Genomic DNA, 17,917 nt, shown 5'->3' on the forward strand with positions numbered 1-17,917 from the left:
AAACAACAAAAGGCATAGAACCGGCAACCTAGCAATGTTCTACAGAACCAACTCTAGCAACCTGGCATACTCAGACAACATCCAATCGAGTCCCTAGAACATCCTCCTCTTCATTGCCTTGATTCAACGATCACACTTTGCCTTTACCTGCACCACAAACACAAATTACAATGCATGAGTATTTTATAAACACTCAGTAAGGCAATCCTCTCATCTACTGGGCTATACACACAAGCAATAGAGATACTCTAACCATCAAACAACAATCAACAACAAACCAGACTCTGCATCGACCGACACAAAGCTTGCATCGACCGACACCAATAGGGATCGACATCGACCGACACTGGGTATGCATCACTCGACACAAGGTTCACTTGCATCGACTGATGCTTCCACTTGCATCGACCGATGCTTCCACTTGCATCGAACGATGCTTCCACTTGCATCGACCCACGCATGCTCGACATCACGCGGAAACCCTAATAGCATCGACCGACGCCTCCACATTGCATCGACCGATGCCAATAGGTCAATCCGCGCCGTCCTCGCACTAGCATCTACCGATGCACATCGTGCATCGACCGATGCACATGCCGAGCATCGTTTTTCCCAAAGCTTCTCGCCGGATCTTCGTTCCTACAACCACAAGACTCGATCCCAAGCCACAAGAAAGCTTCTTAACGCCTCAAATAACATTCTAACAAGCCTAACAACACATAAACAAACAGATCAGAGGAATCTCCAGCTTAGATAAGCCATGGTCATGCACTTACCTTTGCCACAGAAAATTCTAACCACAAACAAGCAAGAACACGCTCCTAGGAAGCTCCTACAACGATCTCAGCTACAGATCTCTACAGAAACGCCTCCAATCTCTCAAAACTCACCAAGAACACTTAGAACTCTTTTCTCTCTTCCTTCCTCTCTAATAACGGCTAAAACTCGTCGAAGGAGACAAACATACGACTTAAGGGTGTTCCTTTTCCCTTTGCCCAAAACGCAGCGTTTAACTTAAGTGAAAACGCAGAAAACTGAACCGGCATCGACTGATGCTCCTCCAGCATCGACCGATGCATATCCCCAAACCGAGATTTTGGTTTGCAGATGTTACAGAAGTAGCTTGATAAGTCAAGCGGACCTTGTCTCAAAGTCATTACTGCTTGATCAAGAGGATATCTCCTCGGGAGGTTATTAACCTCAAATCTTGTAAACAGATCATTCCACATTTCAAATGCATCTTGATAGTAAAGTATACTATCATAGATCTCCTTAGTCACAACATTTAAAATCCACGATTTCACCATGATGTTGCATCTACTCCAGATCTTGAAGTCATAATCACTTTCAAATGGTCTAGGGATAAATCCATCAATAAAACTAAGCTTGTTCTTAGCTTCTAGACTAATCCTCATAGCAATTGCCCAGCTTTTGTAATTTGTATCATCAAGAGTTGTGATAAACCTGATCAAACTGGATGATCGGAAGATTGAAGGTTGAATGGACAATCGGACTCAGCGGAGTGTCGCGACGAAGATCCATGAGCTCTGTATCCTTCTGATCTAAGAGAACGATCTTGCTTCACTAGATCAACTTCAGGATCATCAAGTACAGTATAACCGCGAATGATCCTAGCCGCGGATGCTTCTCCTTCAGGTGTTTCCCTTCAATTTCTCAATTTCCCCCTTTCCGCACCATTTTCACAATCAACGACGTCGCCGGAGGTAATCCGACGATGATAGAAGCGATTTGACGGTGAGATTTTGAAGAATTTGAAGAAGAAGAAGGCGAAATCACATAAGTATGCGGAAGATAAGCTATGAAACCATATTTAAGTTCATGAGCAAAGATCAATTTGTGAAATGTTTTCTGGATTTCTTAATTGTAACAAACTTTACTATTGTGTATTATATACACTGAACTAAACTAAACCAGGTCCTATTAAACCAAAAATTAATCTAATAATTTAGCCAGTATATACAAAACCAAGCTAATCTAATACTGTCTTAGTTTAGTGATGATCAATCATCAATGGAATGGTATATTTGCTGCATGAGAAGAGTAAAGTGGCAGTATCTCTAAGAATTTGTTTCAAATGCTGGAACTTCAATTTGACAACAAAGTAGAGGTAATATGCAATGATAATGGTGGAGAATGTATGGGCTTGATATCATACTTTCCGGATGAACATTAAAAAAATAAACATGAGATTAAGGACAACGAGAATTCTGGCCAGGTCCTCCAAAGTAAAAGTGAGGCTCTGACTTATACGTTGTCCGATACAGCTTTGTAGAATAACAGTTGTACTCATCAGCGTACTCGGATAGATACGTGGGGTATTTTATCTGCAAAGAATTGTCCTTGACCCTAATGTTTGTGTGGTAACTAGCTTCGGCCCACAAGTAAGATGCCCATTGTCCACTCCCCATTGAAGTTCTTGTGTGCGGCTTCTTCCGCACGTTAGGACTATGGACTTCTCCACCCCACTGCACCGCAGTTGCGCTATGTTTGAGGTAACTAAAGAGTGACCCTGGCCAATAACCTACCACGTGGTTTGCGTAAACAAGCCACCAATTCCCGTTGCCTGTATCCTGCAAGAACCATCCATCATTAAAACATTTTATGCTAAAGAACATACATCTCTGGTTTGAAACATATCAACTATAGCTTCAGACTTTTGGGGCATTAATCTTATGAGGGGTTTTGGGAGCTGATTTTGTAGAAAATGTTACCAAGGACATGCTGGCTGTGAAGTAATATTGTTTTTGCGAGGGAGTCGAAACGGGTTCTATTGCTCCACCTAAGGCAAACTTAGTACTTGTTTGTACAAAACCAGAACATAAGAGGTTGAAGCACCCTGTTTGATCATATCCATCTTTCTACAAATCCAAAGAAAAAGACTAGTAAAAAACTCTGGTGATGTTATAAATTTGGTAGTCGTGAAATGATGTACTTACAGTCCAATAGGTGAAGAGACGTGTGCGTGAGTCCCCGAAAACGCTTGGATTCACCTGAAATAGGTTTATGGCAATCAATTTACTATTTACCTCAAGAACAAGATATATTATACTTCTAGGTGTGGAAAATGTACCGCCCAACCAGCTTCTATGCTTTCAAACGTATCTGAGAGTCCACCAAGTAGCCATATCTGAGAAGAGCTGTAATCGCTGGCCTGAACCCTCGGAGGGTTCCACACATTTATATCGGATTGAGCGCCAAGATAATTGTACCCTAGGGCGATAAGCACTGCCTCCTTTATCATTATCAAACCATAAGTGTTTCTAATTAATCATGCAAATGTAATTATAATGGTTAGTTTTAGAACCTAATTGCGATTAATTCAAGGTCTTTGATATTATTATTATTTTTTTGTCAAAACTTGAAATTCTAAAGTTCTAAAAGTCTTTGCGTAAAAAAAAAATTCGATAAATGAAAAAAAAAATATATATGCTGAAAGTTCAGAGACTAAAAACGATGCTACGTACCGATATAAACATTGGGCGGGGACGGTTTACTCTTTCAGCAGTTATATTGAAATTTCCCTTGTGCTTAAGTGCGTTGTCAAGAAAACTGTATCTACGAGGAGGTTTTTTCCCAAAACGAGACGGTGAAGAGGCTCTTCTTATGTCTTCTCTACTAACTCTACGAACCGGTATTGTCCCAGTAGGACAGTCTCCAGATTTGGACCAAATTTGAGACGTTATTTGTTCATCAGAACCGTTGTTTGGAATAGTAGTCTTCATTGCACCAAACTCGACACTTGGTTTCATCTGCATGCATAAATGTAGTTTGTGTAACGATAGAACATTACTTATATCAAAAGCAAATCAAGGAAATTTAACTAACAAATTAATTAGATCTATTTTTAAAAAAAAAAATTACGGAGTGATCTGCAAATGTTATCTACTTATTTGTTATTTTTTTATTATTATAACAAATAGGTGTGTGAATAGAACTTGCTTACCTGAATTTTGTGGTTTCTTAAAGCGGGATGATCAAAGGCATGTTGTTTATAGATATCAATACAATCTATTATATCTCCATCTTCACTCTACAAATAATGTAAAATCGATATGTGAAGTCATAAGCCAAAAAAAATATACTCAAGATGTTATATATAAATTTGCATTCAGATTGAGGCAATTACGTACCTTGATGGTCTTCAACGCATGTTTATTAAGAGCCTTCAGTTTCATATCGATAGCTAAAGAACCTTTTCCATAGACCACACTGTAAAAGCCAAAGAGAATCGCAAACACAAAGAACAATCTCATTGTCGCTTTTTTTTTTTGTCTTGTTTTTTATAAGTTGAAGGAATACATTTAGGATATAGGCTTCGAATCTTGAACTTTCATACTTATATAGATTACAAAACCCAAATGATGTAAAAAAAAATCAATTTGGTATCATACACAAAGATTGAGAAAACGGAAAATCATATTTACTTAATAAAATCATCTGCAGATTTGGCAAATATTTTGGTCAAGCTCACCTGTATAGTCGTATATTTTGTTTTGCTTTTAAGTTGGATTCTCCTCTGACTTTTTGGTTTCTTTTTTGCATACAATTAAATTAATCCTTTGAATGTGTTTTTTTACTTAAATATTTCCTTGTTAATAATGCTTTATTTTGAGTATTAAGGATACGATTTAATCTTTCTAAGTCAAAACAAAGTTTATTACATATTTAATGTGATTCTTTTCATATTTGCGCTATATAAAGCAGGGATGGAATTTCCCAATATAATATGGGGATTTTAGTGTCCATTTTGGTCCCTTGCTTGATCACCACATAATTTTCCAAAGCTGGCTAAAAATCATAATTCCATGAACTTTAAATAAATTACTATTACCATCCTTGTTAGGAATTTTGTTATTTGTAATGTATTTCTAATCCCCTATATATTAAAATATAAGCATTTTGATAAAAAGTTGACGTGTTGTCGCCAGAAAACCCAATTAGTATTCCATAAAATTACATAAAACTGTCATTGACTATATATATTTTTTTTTTGTCAACTGCTAATGTTATTCAATTTATTTATATATTAGGAAATATCCCGTGCTTTGAGTCAACATTTTTTTAAAAATATATAATAAAATAATAAAGTTATTGCCATATAGATTCATCCCATTTCATTTGGGCGAGAGGTCCTTTTTTAAAAAAAACTTATTTTGTTTGAGATACTATTTATTTTAATTGTTCTGTGAATCTATATATGTTTTTTGAATACTAATTATTTTACAATATTATAGTATTTTATTTTTTTATGTTATATATTACAGTTTTATATTGTTTGTTTGTTGTATATATATCATTATTTTGCGAAATATGAAGTAGTAGTTTTAATATTATAATTAAGAACAAATAAAATTTATCAATTTATCAGCTATATAAATTTAGCTTTACCAACCCGCCAATGTGAAAATTAAAACACACATTTTATTTTCATAGATCGAGTAATATATATTTGTTTTTAAAAATTCAAATCAAAACATTATGCAGAAAAAACTGTGTTTTATTAATCATAAGGATTATATAAAAATTCTAAACAATTTGTAAATAAAATAAAATAAAGATGATAGGAAAATCATAATTTGAAATTTTAACAAAATCTTCGAAATCTAGTTATTAAAAATAATTATATTGACTACTTGGATATAAAATCTTAGTTTTTGAAATTCTGATTTGTATATATTTTTAAAAAATATATTTTGTAATTTTCGTCCATAATTTATTAGAGAGAAAAAATATTTTTTTTTAACTAATAATTATTTATAATCAATAGCATGCCAATGTAATACTAAATAAGAAAATAAACTCTACTATCCATATTTTTAAAATATCTTAGCAGTTAATTTTTATTTTTATTTTTTTCAAGTACAGATTAGTTTTGATTTGAATAGATTTCTTTTAGTTTTCTAGTTTTTCTTATATTTGATCGCGTTTTTATATTTTTAATTAATTATATTTAATTAAGTTTTTTTTTAATGGAAATTGAATGTAATTTTTTACACATTTGAAGGTTAGTTTCATATTTCTACTTCTCAATTAATATAGTAGGACACAATATTTTGCACCTATAAATTCTAAAATTGGTGAATATTATTCAAAATTTGATAAAACTACGCTACATATTTTCAAAATTAAATTAATTTCACTATGTATTGTAATATAATAATATAACTATATTATGAGATGTAAAAAATATATATTTAAAATTATATTTTCATAAATATAAATAATGTTACCTTTCGAATAATTTTATAAAGCTCTAATGGTGAAAGAATCGAAGATCATTTGAAACTGACTCAATGTTTATTCTTTTGCTAAAAACAATAACTATATTTGCCCAAAAGAACATATGATCACCAATTGAAATGACATGAAGATATACTTTATTTGGATAACTATGTAGTTAAACTTTATATATAAATATGTAGTTTTAGTGTTTTTACAGAAATCTTAAAATTTAGAAAATCCAGTCTAATAAAAATGAAAACAAGTAATAATATTATATCAATAGCTGAGATATATAAGGATCTAATGACCAATTAAAATTTATTAAATCCAGTGATATAATACCTTAACTAAGACCGTTTATATAAGGGATTTAATGACCAATTATAGTCTTCTCCCTCACGAAACAATTTTGTAATTTTATTTCTCCATCAATTACAGGCACATATATTACTTAAAAACTAAAAATATCCAAATTTATAGAATTCTCCTTAATAAAATAACTTATGGTATCTCCTATATAAAATACTTTATATCCCATTTTATTATTTGCCCTTTTCTTACTATATTATTTTCATGAAATTGTCATTAGTATAATTAAGAAATATTACATTCAATAATTGAAGGAAATCTATACTATTAATTGGGGAATACACTTAAGGGTTAAAAAAAATCATATCAAATATCGATGTTGCCAAACTGACCCAATTTACATATTAGGAAGAAAAAAAAGATTAACCAACAGATTTATTATATTTTAGGAAATCGTTCAAATTAGTTCCATAATAATCAGGTTATGAGAATTTTGTGTGGGTATATTCATGTATGACAAAATACGAGACGAGAATTTTCAGAATAAGAATTCAAGCATAACATATGCAGACATAATATTTACTCATGTAAATTACGAGGATTGGAGTTTTTTTGGGTCAAAAAAAATTTAAACGTTGCAATAAGACATATTAGACGGGTTTGATCGCTTGACAATTATGTTTTTTTATAAAATTATACAAAAATAACTCCGCACGTACGTGCGGGTCCGAACCTAGTATTCTCTTATTTTGGGTCAATTAGCCAATTAAGAAATAAGAATATACTGAAAAGAAACTGATAATATGATAAGCATGTCTATGAAGGAACTCATTTTATAACATATTTGATTAAATTTCTCCTTAAACGTTTTTGGCTAAATGTGTTGGAATTGAATCTTTTGACGGAAATGAATAAGAAGAAGAATTGAAGTTCTTTCAGGAAGAAGAAGCAAAAGAGGAATTGCAAGTTCCTGAGGAAGCACATGTTTGTAAAGAGAAGAAAGAAAAAGAAGATGATAAAGAAGAGAGAGTGTATGCCTAAAGGAACAAGATGAGTCAACAAAGGGAATATATGAGGCAAAGAGAGTTGTGTTATGACTCTACTCACAACAAACTAAGTCAAGAGGTAACTGACCATTGATTTGGTTGCCCAATAAGGAAGAGTTTTTTTGTTATTTAAAGACTGGCTAAGTGTTGGGCCCGGATTAAAGTATGTGTATGTTAGTGGTGAAATTGTGAAATGCATCAGAATCCAAGAATCCAATGTAGAAAATCAGTTTCTCTCTTCTCTGTCCAAGTCGTTTATGTCTTTGTATATAGATCAATAATCAAAACCAAAACAAAGAAAAGAGAGAAAGATCGGGAGAAACGTCTTCTCTGTGCTTCTGTCTAAGCATAGGACAGAAATAGAGCACAGTTGAGAATGAGGGAGCTGACCTGGGAAGTAGAGAAGACGACTCAAAAATATGTCTGTGTGACCTCTATACATCCATCTTTGGCCGTAATCGTTTTTCTCATGATTGTTAAATTAGGGCTTATCTTGGTTTCCAACTAAAAACCAATTGGTAATTAGTGGATTGATCTTAGCCCTTTATATATTAATAATAGTCCCTCCAAACCTCTGATGTGGGATTTGGATTGTATCCCAACAATCTCTCCTTCAAATCAAGGATCACATATGGGATCTTAACATGCCTACTCAAGATGATAACTTCATCTCGAACAAATCCCACTTGGACCGATAATAAACTCCTTCTTGGAGCCCCTTTAATTGGGTTAACAAGACGCATGTCCGTATCAACTTTTCTAGATCTACTAGAACTTGAACATTGAGCTCTGATATCATGTTAAAGTATGGCTTATCTTAGGCTTCCAACTAAAAACCAATTAAAAATTAGTGGATTGACCTTAACCCTTTATATATTAAATGATTGTGCCTTCAAACTTCCAATGTGGGACTTGAATTGTATTCAACAATGATCTTATCCATTATAGAACTATTGGCTAGTGTCTATGTTAAGTATTATATTATAATTATCCAATGGTTAATGGTTTTGGTAGGATTTTAATATTTTAGAATTTTGAAAGATTTGATTGAGTTTTTAGGAGATTTGATTATTTCTTAGAGTTTTATATTTTTTTTATTGTATTGAATAACAAGTTCTAATAAGATTTTTAAAAAATCTTATAAATTTGTTCAATATCAAGTTCAGAGTACAATTATCTAATGGGAAAGTAATACGTACTCTTATAGGAGATTTGAGACACTTAGATATAAGAATTTGTTCAATACTCTAAAATCTTATAAATTTGATTATTTTTAGATTTTTTAAAATAATATTCTTATAGGAGATTTGATTGAGTTTTTAGATTTGATTGAGTTTTTAGGAGATTTGATTATTCATTTGTTCAATGAACTTGATATTATATTGTGTTGTGATATGTAAAATGTGAAAAAAAATTCTACCACTTAATTATAGAATGATCTTCTATCGTCGAGACGTTATAGTTGCGATATTACATTTATACTACCCCATTAGATAATTGTACTGTAAGAAGAAAAGAAAAAACAGAGAATGTTGTATTTGATAATTTTACTCTGAACTTTGCAGTTCGTGAAAAAAATCAAATACATGTTTAACAAAAATACCAAACACGTTGATCTAGTTTGGTACAAAAAAAAAAAACTTTAACTATTTATGTTAGTTTAGTAATAGAAAACCTAAAAGTCTAGTGGTCCGAACCGAACATATTAGAAATCAAACACTCGAGTAGCCGTATGTGGTGTATAATAGGACGGCTTTGGAAACCTAACCTTCTCTGACTTACGGAGCCTTCGCTTTTTCAAAACTTCAAAGTCGAATTTACTGAAATTGGTCGCCCGCTCTACTAGCCGAACGATCAACCTTTATAATCCCACCTTCCCAAATTTCGTAAGCTCTCAGACCATTGTGATCTCATCTTCCCACGATTCAGGGTGTTTACTCCCTGTAAGTAGGCATGACCAAAATGAAACCGTAACCATATTCCGGACCGTAACCGGACCGTTTTTAACCGTAACCGTATAAAACAGGTAAAAACCGTAACCGTAACCGTAAAATCATAGTGGTTAAAGTTACAAAAATTATTAACCGTAACAGCTAATTAACCGTAATCGTATAAAAAAAGTTGGTTAACCGCATAATTAAACCGTCAAATTATAACCGTAACCGTTTTATAAATATAATAAACTTTACAATTAACTACTCATGTATAATTAATATGTTATAGAAACATTACGTATAAGACATATTTATCGCTCAAATTTAAAAATATTAGTATTAAATATTTAATTTTTTTACTAAATCTAATTATTTAAAACATTTTGGAAGAAAACTGTATTAATTTAATGTAGTTTTAGAAAATATAGCGTTTTCTTAATACAACAGTTTCTATTTTAAGAAAATAAATTAGATGTATTTCATTCATTTAAAAAAAACTAAAACAAAGAAACGAATGAAAATAAGTTACCAAAAAAATGACAAAGTCGAAGTAAGTGACTTCATGCTTGTGGATGAAAATATCACGGATTATGTAGATCGTGTTTGTGTAAATGTGTTTGACTCTCTTTGTAAAACTGTGACACTATTTAAATTATTTTGTTAAATTAACTATGCTAAAATAAATAAATTAAAAAGTATTATATACTAGTTTCGATAAATAATTGACCGAATGATAGGGAAGTGTTAGTCAACTTGTTAGTGTTAGGTTGTTAGAGTGAGCTGTGGAAAAGTAGCCGTTCCATTCCTTTAGTAACAAAATTCTGGATAAATATTGTTCAAAACGAAGTCATATACTACTTCTCTTTTATTCCATTATCCAACGTGAACGTGTTCATTTTTTCACAGTCTTGAGCTCTTTTGTTATTTGAGAATGTCTTCGGACTCATTTCATTTCGACAGTCAAAGAGAAGATGTCACACAACTCAGTACCAACCATCAATACTCAAGAGAGTGCAACTCAAGAAGAAGCTAGCAGAAATTTAGAAAAGCAACGTTTGAATGGTTCCGATATTTTTAAGGTACACTTTCGAAAACAAAAATTTGATGGGGAAATGAAAGCTTGTTGTAATTATTGCAACAAAAGGTTTTCTTGGAGGTCGGGTTCAGGATATGGATCATATAGGTATCATTTGCAACGTATTCATCCTGAAAAAATTGGTGTAGAAACTAACCCTCATAATGCTTCTTCTAGTCTTTCATCTTTTCATTATTCAGATAAAAAAAATTGAGAAAAATTAGCAAAGATGGTTACGGTTGATCATCTTTCATTTAGCTTTGGTGAAAAATTGGGTTTTAATAATTATTGCATAAATGCTTTAAATCCTCAAGCTAAGCGAGTTCCTCGAACTACTCCTACTCGTACTCTAAAATCACTTTATCGAAAAACAAAAATAGATTTAGAAAAATTGTTTTCTAATATTCATATTAAAGTTTCAGTATGTTGTGATATTTGGAGTGATCATTGGCAGATACATTCTTATATGGGCATTACTTGTCATTGGGTTGATAATGACTGGATTATTCAAAAGAGAATTATTGCTTTTAGGGTTTTTGATGAAAGACATACGGCTGATAATATATTTAAAATGATAAAAATAATTTTAGAAGAATATAGTTTAACAAAAAAAATATTTTCTATTTCATTTGATAATGCATCTGCTAATACTGCCTCTGTTTCCGAATTAGTAAATAATTGTAGTCCTATTTTAGGTGGAAAAGTTTTTCATGTTCGATGTATTTGTCATGTTTTAAATTTATGCGTTCAAGATTGTTTATTAGTTTCTCAAAATAATCTTGTTTTACCGATTAAAAAAGCTTTAAATTATTTTTGGGCGCATCCAAAGTTAATGAAACGATGGTTAGAGTTTTGTAAAATGCATAATGTATCTCCTAAAAGGTTTTCTCGAGATGTTCCAACTCGTTGGAATTCAATATATGATATGCTTGCTCGTTCTATTGGTTACAAAGATTTATTGTGTAGGTTATTTCAAGAAAACTGTAGCTCTTTAACTTTGTGGCCAACTCATTGGGATGAATGCAGTGCTCTTCTGAAATTATTAAAATTTTTAATGATGCAACATATATATTGTCTGGTGTATGAATGCGTTAATATTGCTGATGTGATGCATGAACATGAAAATAATATTGTGTTGTCATCATGCATTGCAACTATGAGACATAAGTGGATAAAATACTATGAAGAAATTCCACCTCTTAATTTGCTTGCATCGATTTTTTATCCTACAACTAAAGTAGATGGTTTATCTGATTATTTCACCACATATTATAATTTATTGCATTTGTCTGACAGTGTTAGTGTTTCGAGCATTATTTCAAATACAAAAAAGACATAGAAAATCTGTATGATGAATATTATAGAGTTTATAAGAATATGACACCAGATGTTGCTGAATCATCTCAACAAAATGATACGTCATCAACTTCTAAGCTGAGTCTTGCAGAAAGGATGCGACGAGAAAAAAGGCAACGACCATCACAAGGTAACAATGAACTTGAAAAATATCTTTTCACTAATTTTGAATTTAGTGATGAAGATCCAGGTAATGACTTTCAAGTCGTTCATTGGTGGAAGTGTCATCAATCTCTCTTTTCAATTCTAGCCATGATCGCAAGAGATGTTTTTTCTTCACCAGTTTCTACAACGTCTGTGGAACGTGCTTTTAGCATGGGAGGTCGAATTTTAGATGAAACTCGTTCAAGAATGACTCCAGATTCTCTTGAAGCTCAAACGTGTCTTGATGATTGGACTAGAGTCGTATATAGACAATAGGAATACATGCGAGACAATGAAGAAGAGTTAGAAGACTTTGATAGTGATGTATCTTCAATCCGATCAGAAGATAATGACTAAATTTTTTTTATTTATTCATTATTGTAATCAGCATAATAATTATGCTTGCATGTATGTTTTTACGTATTCGTTTTTATTACGTACTCATGTTCTTTACAGAAATACAATAATACATAATTATTTCATTCCAAATTTCCAACCGTGACTTAAATAGTTTAATGTGTCCATATACTGCACTAGCTAGGACCACTACGGCACTACCCTTAAATAACAGCTATTTTCTGTTAATCAACTCATTCTTAGTTTATAAACTTAGTCTATGTAATGGTTTCTTACCAGAAGAAATTTTCTAATTTCTATAGTCTAAAATATCATTTTTATGGTGATTCTTTTGGACTTTCTACTATTGTTTGGAGTCATTAACAATGACAAAATGACATTAATTATAATCATTGCACTACAAATATTTGTAATGACCAAATGCTGTTTTCATTGTGACAAGAAAAAAAACTTATATTTGTTTGACTATATGACTATTAATGTGATTATTAATATCTATATATATAGTAAATTTTTTCAAAAAAATTACGGTTTCTAATTTATTAGAGATATATATTAATAATCACAATACTAATTTTAAATTTTAACCGTATCATAATAATTAAAAACCATAACCGTTTAACCGCAACCGTATTTATCCGTAACCATTTTAACGTATATAAAATTTCTAACTGTAACCGTATCTAATATTTATAACCGTAACCAATGGTTAATCAACCATAACCGTAATAACCATAACCGTGGTCATGCCTACCTGTAAGTCTTACTAACTTCTCTTCTTTCTTTCTTTTTTTCTTATTAATGATTACTTCATTAGTTTCTTGAAGTATCTCTTGATTTATTTTAGGACTTTTTTTAGAGTGTCTCGTCGGTTGCTCCTAATATCGGTCCAAGATTACAAGATTGAATAGCTAGTTACTTTGTAGCCTTATTGAATTTTTGGGTTTTCTATAAAAAAAAGTTATAGACTTTTGTTGATTCTGTTTATGGATTAGATTATTCTGTTACATGAGTATAGTAAGAGTTGGATTGGACGTAGTTAGTGATTATTAAAGGTTTTAGGATTTTGCAAGAAAAGTGTAATCTGTTAACCTTAGATTTTCAGAATTATTGAGTCGTTTGAGGGTACTTGCTTCTAGTGATCCATTGAGTGTAAGTTGTTGAATTTTTGTTTGTGATGCTAATTGAGGTTCTTGGTTAGGAGTTTTACAGAAGCAGAACCGTAACGCGATATAACGAGACGCCTATTATTTAATATCTAAACCGTGTCAAGATGCAAAGTAGGGTTGTTCAGTTGGAAGAAGGTAAAGAGATTGTAGTCACAGGCGGCCGGACAGGGCTAAACAAGGTGTCTCCTTCCAAGTTGCTTCCTCTGCAGTTACTATTATTTTCTTATTCATTAGTGTATCCACAATCAAGTATTATGGTATAAATAGTGTAGTGACCTCAGTCACTTCGAGTATTGTGCCTTGCAACGAGAGAAGAAATGACTTGGATCAATGGATTAAACATCCTGCGGTTCTCATGCATGAAGAGCTTATTTGGCGCGCATCTTTCATGCCTCATAGAAAAGAGTATCCGTTTAATAGGGTGCCCAAAATCGCGTTTATGTTCTTGACAATGGGTCCTTTGCCGCTTGCACCGCTTTGGGAAAGGTTATGAAAGGGTCATGAAAAGTATTACTCAGTGTACATCCATTCACAAGTGTCTTCTTCAGCCAAGTTTTCAACTTCCTCTGTTTTCTATCGTAGGCATATACCAAGTCAGGTATTTACTATTTAATCTACTTTGCATGATTTTGGTTTTGTATATCTTGATATTGTAAGTGGATTATCTTCATAATTGGGTAGGTTGCAGAATGGGGAAGAATAACAATGTGTGATGCAGAGAGGCGGCTTCTTGCAAATGCGTTGCTAGATATCTCAAATGAATGGTTTATTCTCCTCTCGGAGTCATGCATTCCCCTCTTTAACTTCACGACTATCTACCAGTACATAAACCAAATCAAAGCACAGTTTTATGGATTCATTTGATGATCCCAGTCCCTATGGCCGTGGCCGCTACCATGGAATAATGTCCCCTCAAGTTACCATAGACCAATGGAGAAAAGGGTCTCAATGGTTTGAGATTAACCGGGAGCTTGCGGTTACCGTTGTTTAGCGTGCACCACTCTCGTCAGCAGCAACACTGGAACAACAACAACAACACTCAATATTCCTCCTCTCGTCAGGATCATCGTGGCAACAAAGGATATCAAGGTAAGTGCCAGTTGTGTGGTGTTTTGGGTCACAGTGCAAAACGATGTCCACAACTCCACACAAACCAGTATGGCTCCTCCAACGGCCTGCTCCCTTCCCCGTTTCGTCCATGGCAGCCATGCGCAAATTTGGCCCTTGCTCCTTCTCATCCGTCCGACCCTTGGATCATGGATAGGGGTGCCACTCATCATATGACAAGTGATCTCCACAACATGTCTCTTCATCATCCGTATCAAGGTGGTGATAATGTCACTGTTGGTGACGGTTCAGCCCTCTCTATCAGTCACACTGGTTCACTTTCTCTACCCTCTTCCCAACATCCCTTAACTCTCAATAATGTCCTTTGTGACCCTCACATTCATAAAAATCTCATTTCTGTTTATCGTTTGTGTAATGCTAATAACGTTACGGTTGAATTTTCTCCTGCTCATTTTCAGGTGAAGGATCTGAGGTCGGGGATCCTGTTGCTGCAAGGCAAGGCTAGAGCTGAGCTTTACGAGTGGCCTACTTCTCCATCTCCTATAGCCTCATTCTTTGCTTCGTCCTCCACCAAACCGTCCATGGCTGATTGGCACTCTCGCTTAGGTCATCCATCTTTATCAATTCTTCAATCTCTTGTTTCAATTTATTCTCTTCCTTGTTCTAAATCTCCCTCTCATAATAATTTTTGCAATGACTGTGCTATCAATAAAAGGCACAAGCTTCCTTTTTCTCAAATATCAATCACCTCCACCCGTCCTCTTGAATTTATTTTTACGGATGTCTGGACCTCTCCTGTTATCTCTATTGACAACTATAAATATTACCTCGTCCTTATAGATCACTACACTCGCTATACATGAAACGAAGATATATGGCACATCTAAGCGAAGCTTATTCACCATGGGGAAATGGTTTCTGATCAAGAAATCATTGATGCCGAGGTCCACTCTCGATCCAGCAAGAATTAAGCAACTTGATACAAGCCTCTCGAGAGAATATTCGTCTTTGAATATCACAAAGAATAGGCCCAATATTTTGAGTGACGGGAGGCAAACCGAAGAAGGAGTCAATTCCACTAGCGTTTTGCATGTGTAAAGGCTCTTAGGCAAGCTAACAGGCTCCGCAGTCCAGAGTAGCTCCAACTCTACCTTTCGCATAGACCAATTCTACCTTCAAAGAGTTTTGCACTCCCGCCTGTTATGTGGACGAACACTATTTTCCAACAATGTTGACAATTGAGAAACCAGCGGCCTTGGCCAACCGAAGTGTGACTTGGGTCGATTGGTCGAGAGGTGGTGCGCACCCGGCTACATTTGGAGCACAAGACATCAATGAGGAGTTCTTTGTAAGGATCCTCAAAAGTGATAACTGCACGTACAATGGTCACTACACGTCCATGTGTTCTCTCTTTGCTATAAAGTTTTCTCCTAGTGCTTTGGAGGCTTTAATGCAAATTGCTCCCAAGATTCTGAGTTCTTGAGTACGCAATGTCACTAACAAAACTCATGAAATGTATGTGCTACTAAGCAGAGATTGAAAGTGAATTTTGGTGGGTGGAGAGACCGTTAAATTCGACCTGTATTTCGGCCAAGTTATAACAATGTTTAGTGATAAAATCTTGAAAAAAATGTCAAAAAAACATGATTTCTTTAATATTTGTCAGAAAAAAAACATGAACTTTTATCGTTATCGAAAAATAATCAAACTAATTTTATAGCTGATAAAAAATACATAAACTATCCCGATTTTCCGCTTTTCCACTTATCATTTACAGTTTTTAACAATGTTAATGCAATCGTAAACACCTTTATAATTATAATCTCATGGAGAAGTTTTATTTTTATCGTAGTTATAATCATAACAAATTGTTTATTTTTAGATATCTTAACCTCATATTCAATTGTTGTTTTTTTTCAACTTCAAACTTTTGTTATGATTAGAAATTTAGAAGAAAGAATAAAGAGCTAATAGTGTTTTCGTTAAAAATCGTAACAATGATAGGTGGAAAATTGAAAATCAAGATAGTTCATATATTTTCTATCAGTTATAAATTAGTTTGAATAAGTCATGTTTTTTTGGCATTTTTCTCATTAAATCTCAATTATTCGTTCCTACTTTGCTGTCTGATTTTGTGGCAGTACATCAATTATCACTACCATAGTTTAAGTTGCTTTTGGCTTTGTGCCACATCGATAATATGAATGCTCTTTCGTGAATGAGAAAATATTTTTTAACTATATTTTCCCGCATGTTTATATAAAAAATAATTTTTAATATATATAATGTCTCAAAATTTTTTTTTATAATAAAAAAATTAGGAGTTAACCCGCAAGACAATATTTATTTTTATATATATTAACATTAATTTTTTAGAGTTTTTAAATCTATTAATTATGTTTTAGATTTAATTTTTAGAGTATATGTAATTTAGTAACTTAGTATTGTAATTAAAAATTAAAAGTGTCAAAGAAGATTAACACTTGTTTTTATATATAATAATATTACATTTATACAATTTTATTTTCTATCATAGTTATATTATTAAATGTTTGGTATTTTTAGACTTAATCCGTAAAACATAAGTAATTTGGTAGTATTGCAACAAAACATTAGAGATATCGAAGGAGATTAATACTTCTATTTAACTCATCAAACATCAAATTAATTTCAGTTCTAACCCTCTTACACGTTTTTATCAAAACAATTGTTATCACATTATAATATTTTGATTGTTCTATCAAATCAAAATATGTTTTTGTCAAGTTAACTTAAAATAAAACTTCCACCACTAATTGTTTTAATACGGTCCATATCTTATTTGTTAGATGAGAGGTGAAATAAATTCAGTAAATATTAATTAATATTTCTTCTATTTTATAAAGAGTATTATTTTAACATTTTTTTCTTGTTACAAAAAGTGTCATTTGGTATTGTCGATGCAGTTTTTAAGATTATATCTTTTTTTTAGTGAAAATAGACCACATTGACACAAATTTGCAAAAATATTGCTAGATTGACACTCTCCTTTTGGGAAAAATTAGAATGACACAATTTAGTGTTTAAATTACCAAAAGTCCAATTAAAACTGTAGAAGGAGATAAAAATTAAGTAATAAAACAAAAAAAATCGATTAAATCAAAACACCCTAAACCCGACATTTTTCTTTTAAACTGTAGAAAACTTTGTGTCGTCTGCCGGCGAAGAACGAAGAAG

The 17,917-nt window shown here is 32.7% G+C and overlaps 1 protein-coding gene and 1 pseudogene across 1 annotated transcript; one reads left to right on the forward strand and one right to left on the reverse strand.

The window, feature by feature from the left end:
- Nucleotides 1-2,134: 2,134 nt before the first annotated feature.
- Nucleotides 2,135-4,471, reverse strand: LOC104736623 (protein neprosin-like). The gene is made up of 7 exons (XM_087482789.1): nt 4,152-4,471; nt 3,965-4,051; nt 3,486-3,770; nt 3,092-3,253; nt 2,958-3,011; nt 2,733-2,879; nt 2,135-2,591 (listed from the first exon to the last, which is right to left on the reverse strand). Exons 1-7 carry the CDS (start codon nt 4,272-4,274, stop codon nt 2,211-2,213), a joined length of 1,239 nt encoding a protein of 412 aa, XP_087338915.1. The 5' UTR covers nt 4,275-4,471; the 3' UTR covers nt 2,135-2,210.
- A 9,266-nt stretch (nt 4,472-13,737) lies between these two features.
- LOC104736624 (glycosyltransferase BC10-like) lies at nt 13,738-16,184 on the forward strand (annotated as a pseudogene).
- Nucleotides 16,185-17,917: the final 1,733 nt, after the last annotated feature.

Source organism: Camelina sativa, chromosome 13 (assembly GCF_030686135.1).
Source record: "Camelina sativa cultivar CO46 ecotype springtype chromosome 13, ASM3068613v1".
Lineage (NCBI taxonomy): Eukaryota > Viridiplantae > Streptophyta > Magnoliopsida > Brassicales > Brassicaceae > Camelina > Camelina sativa.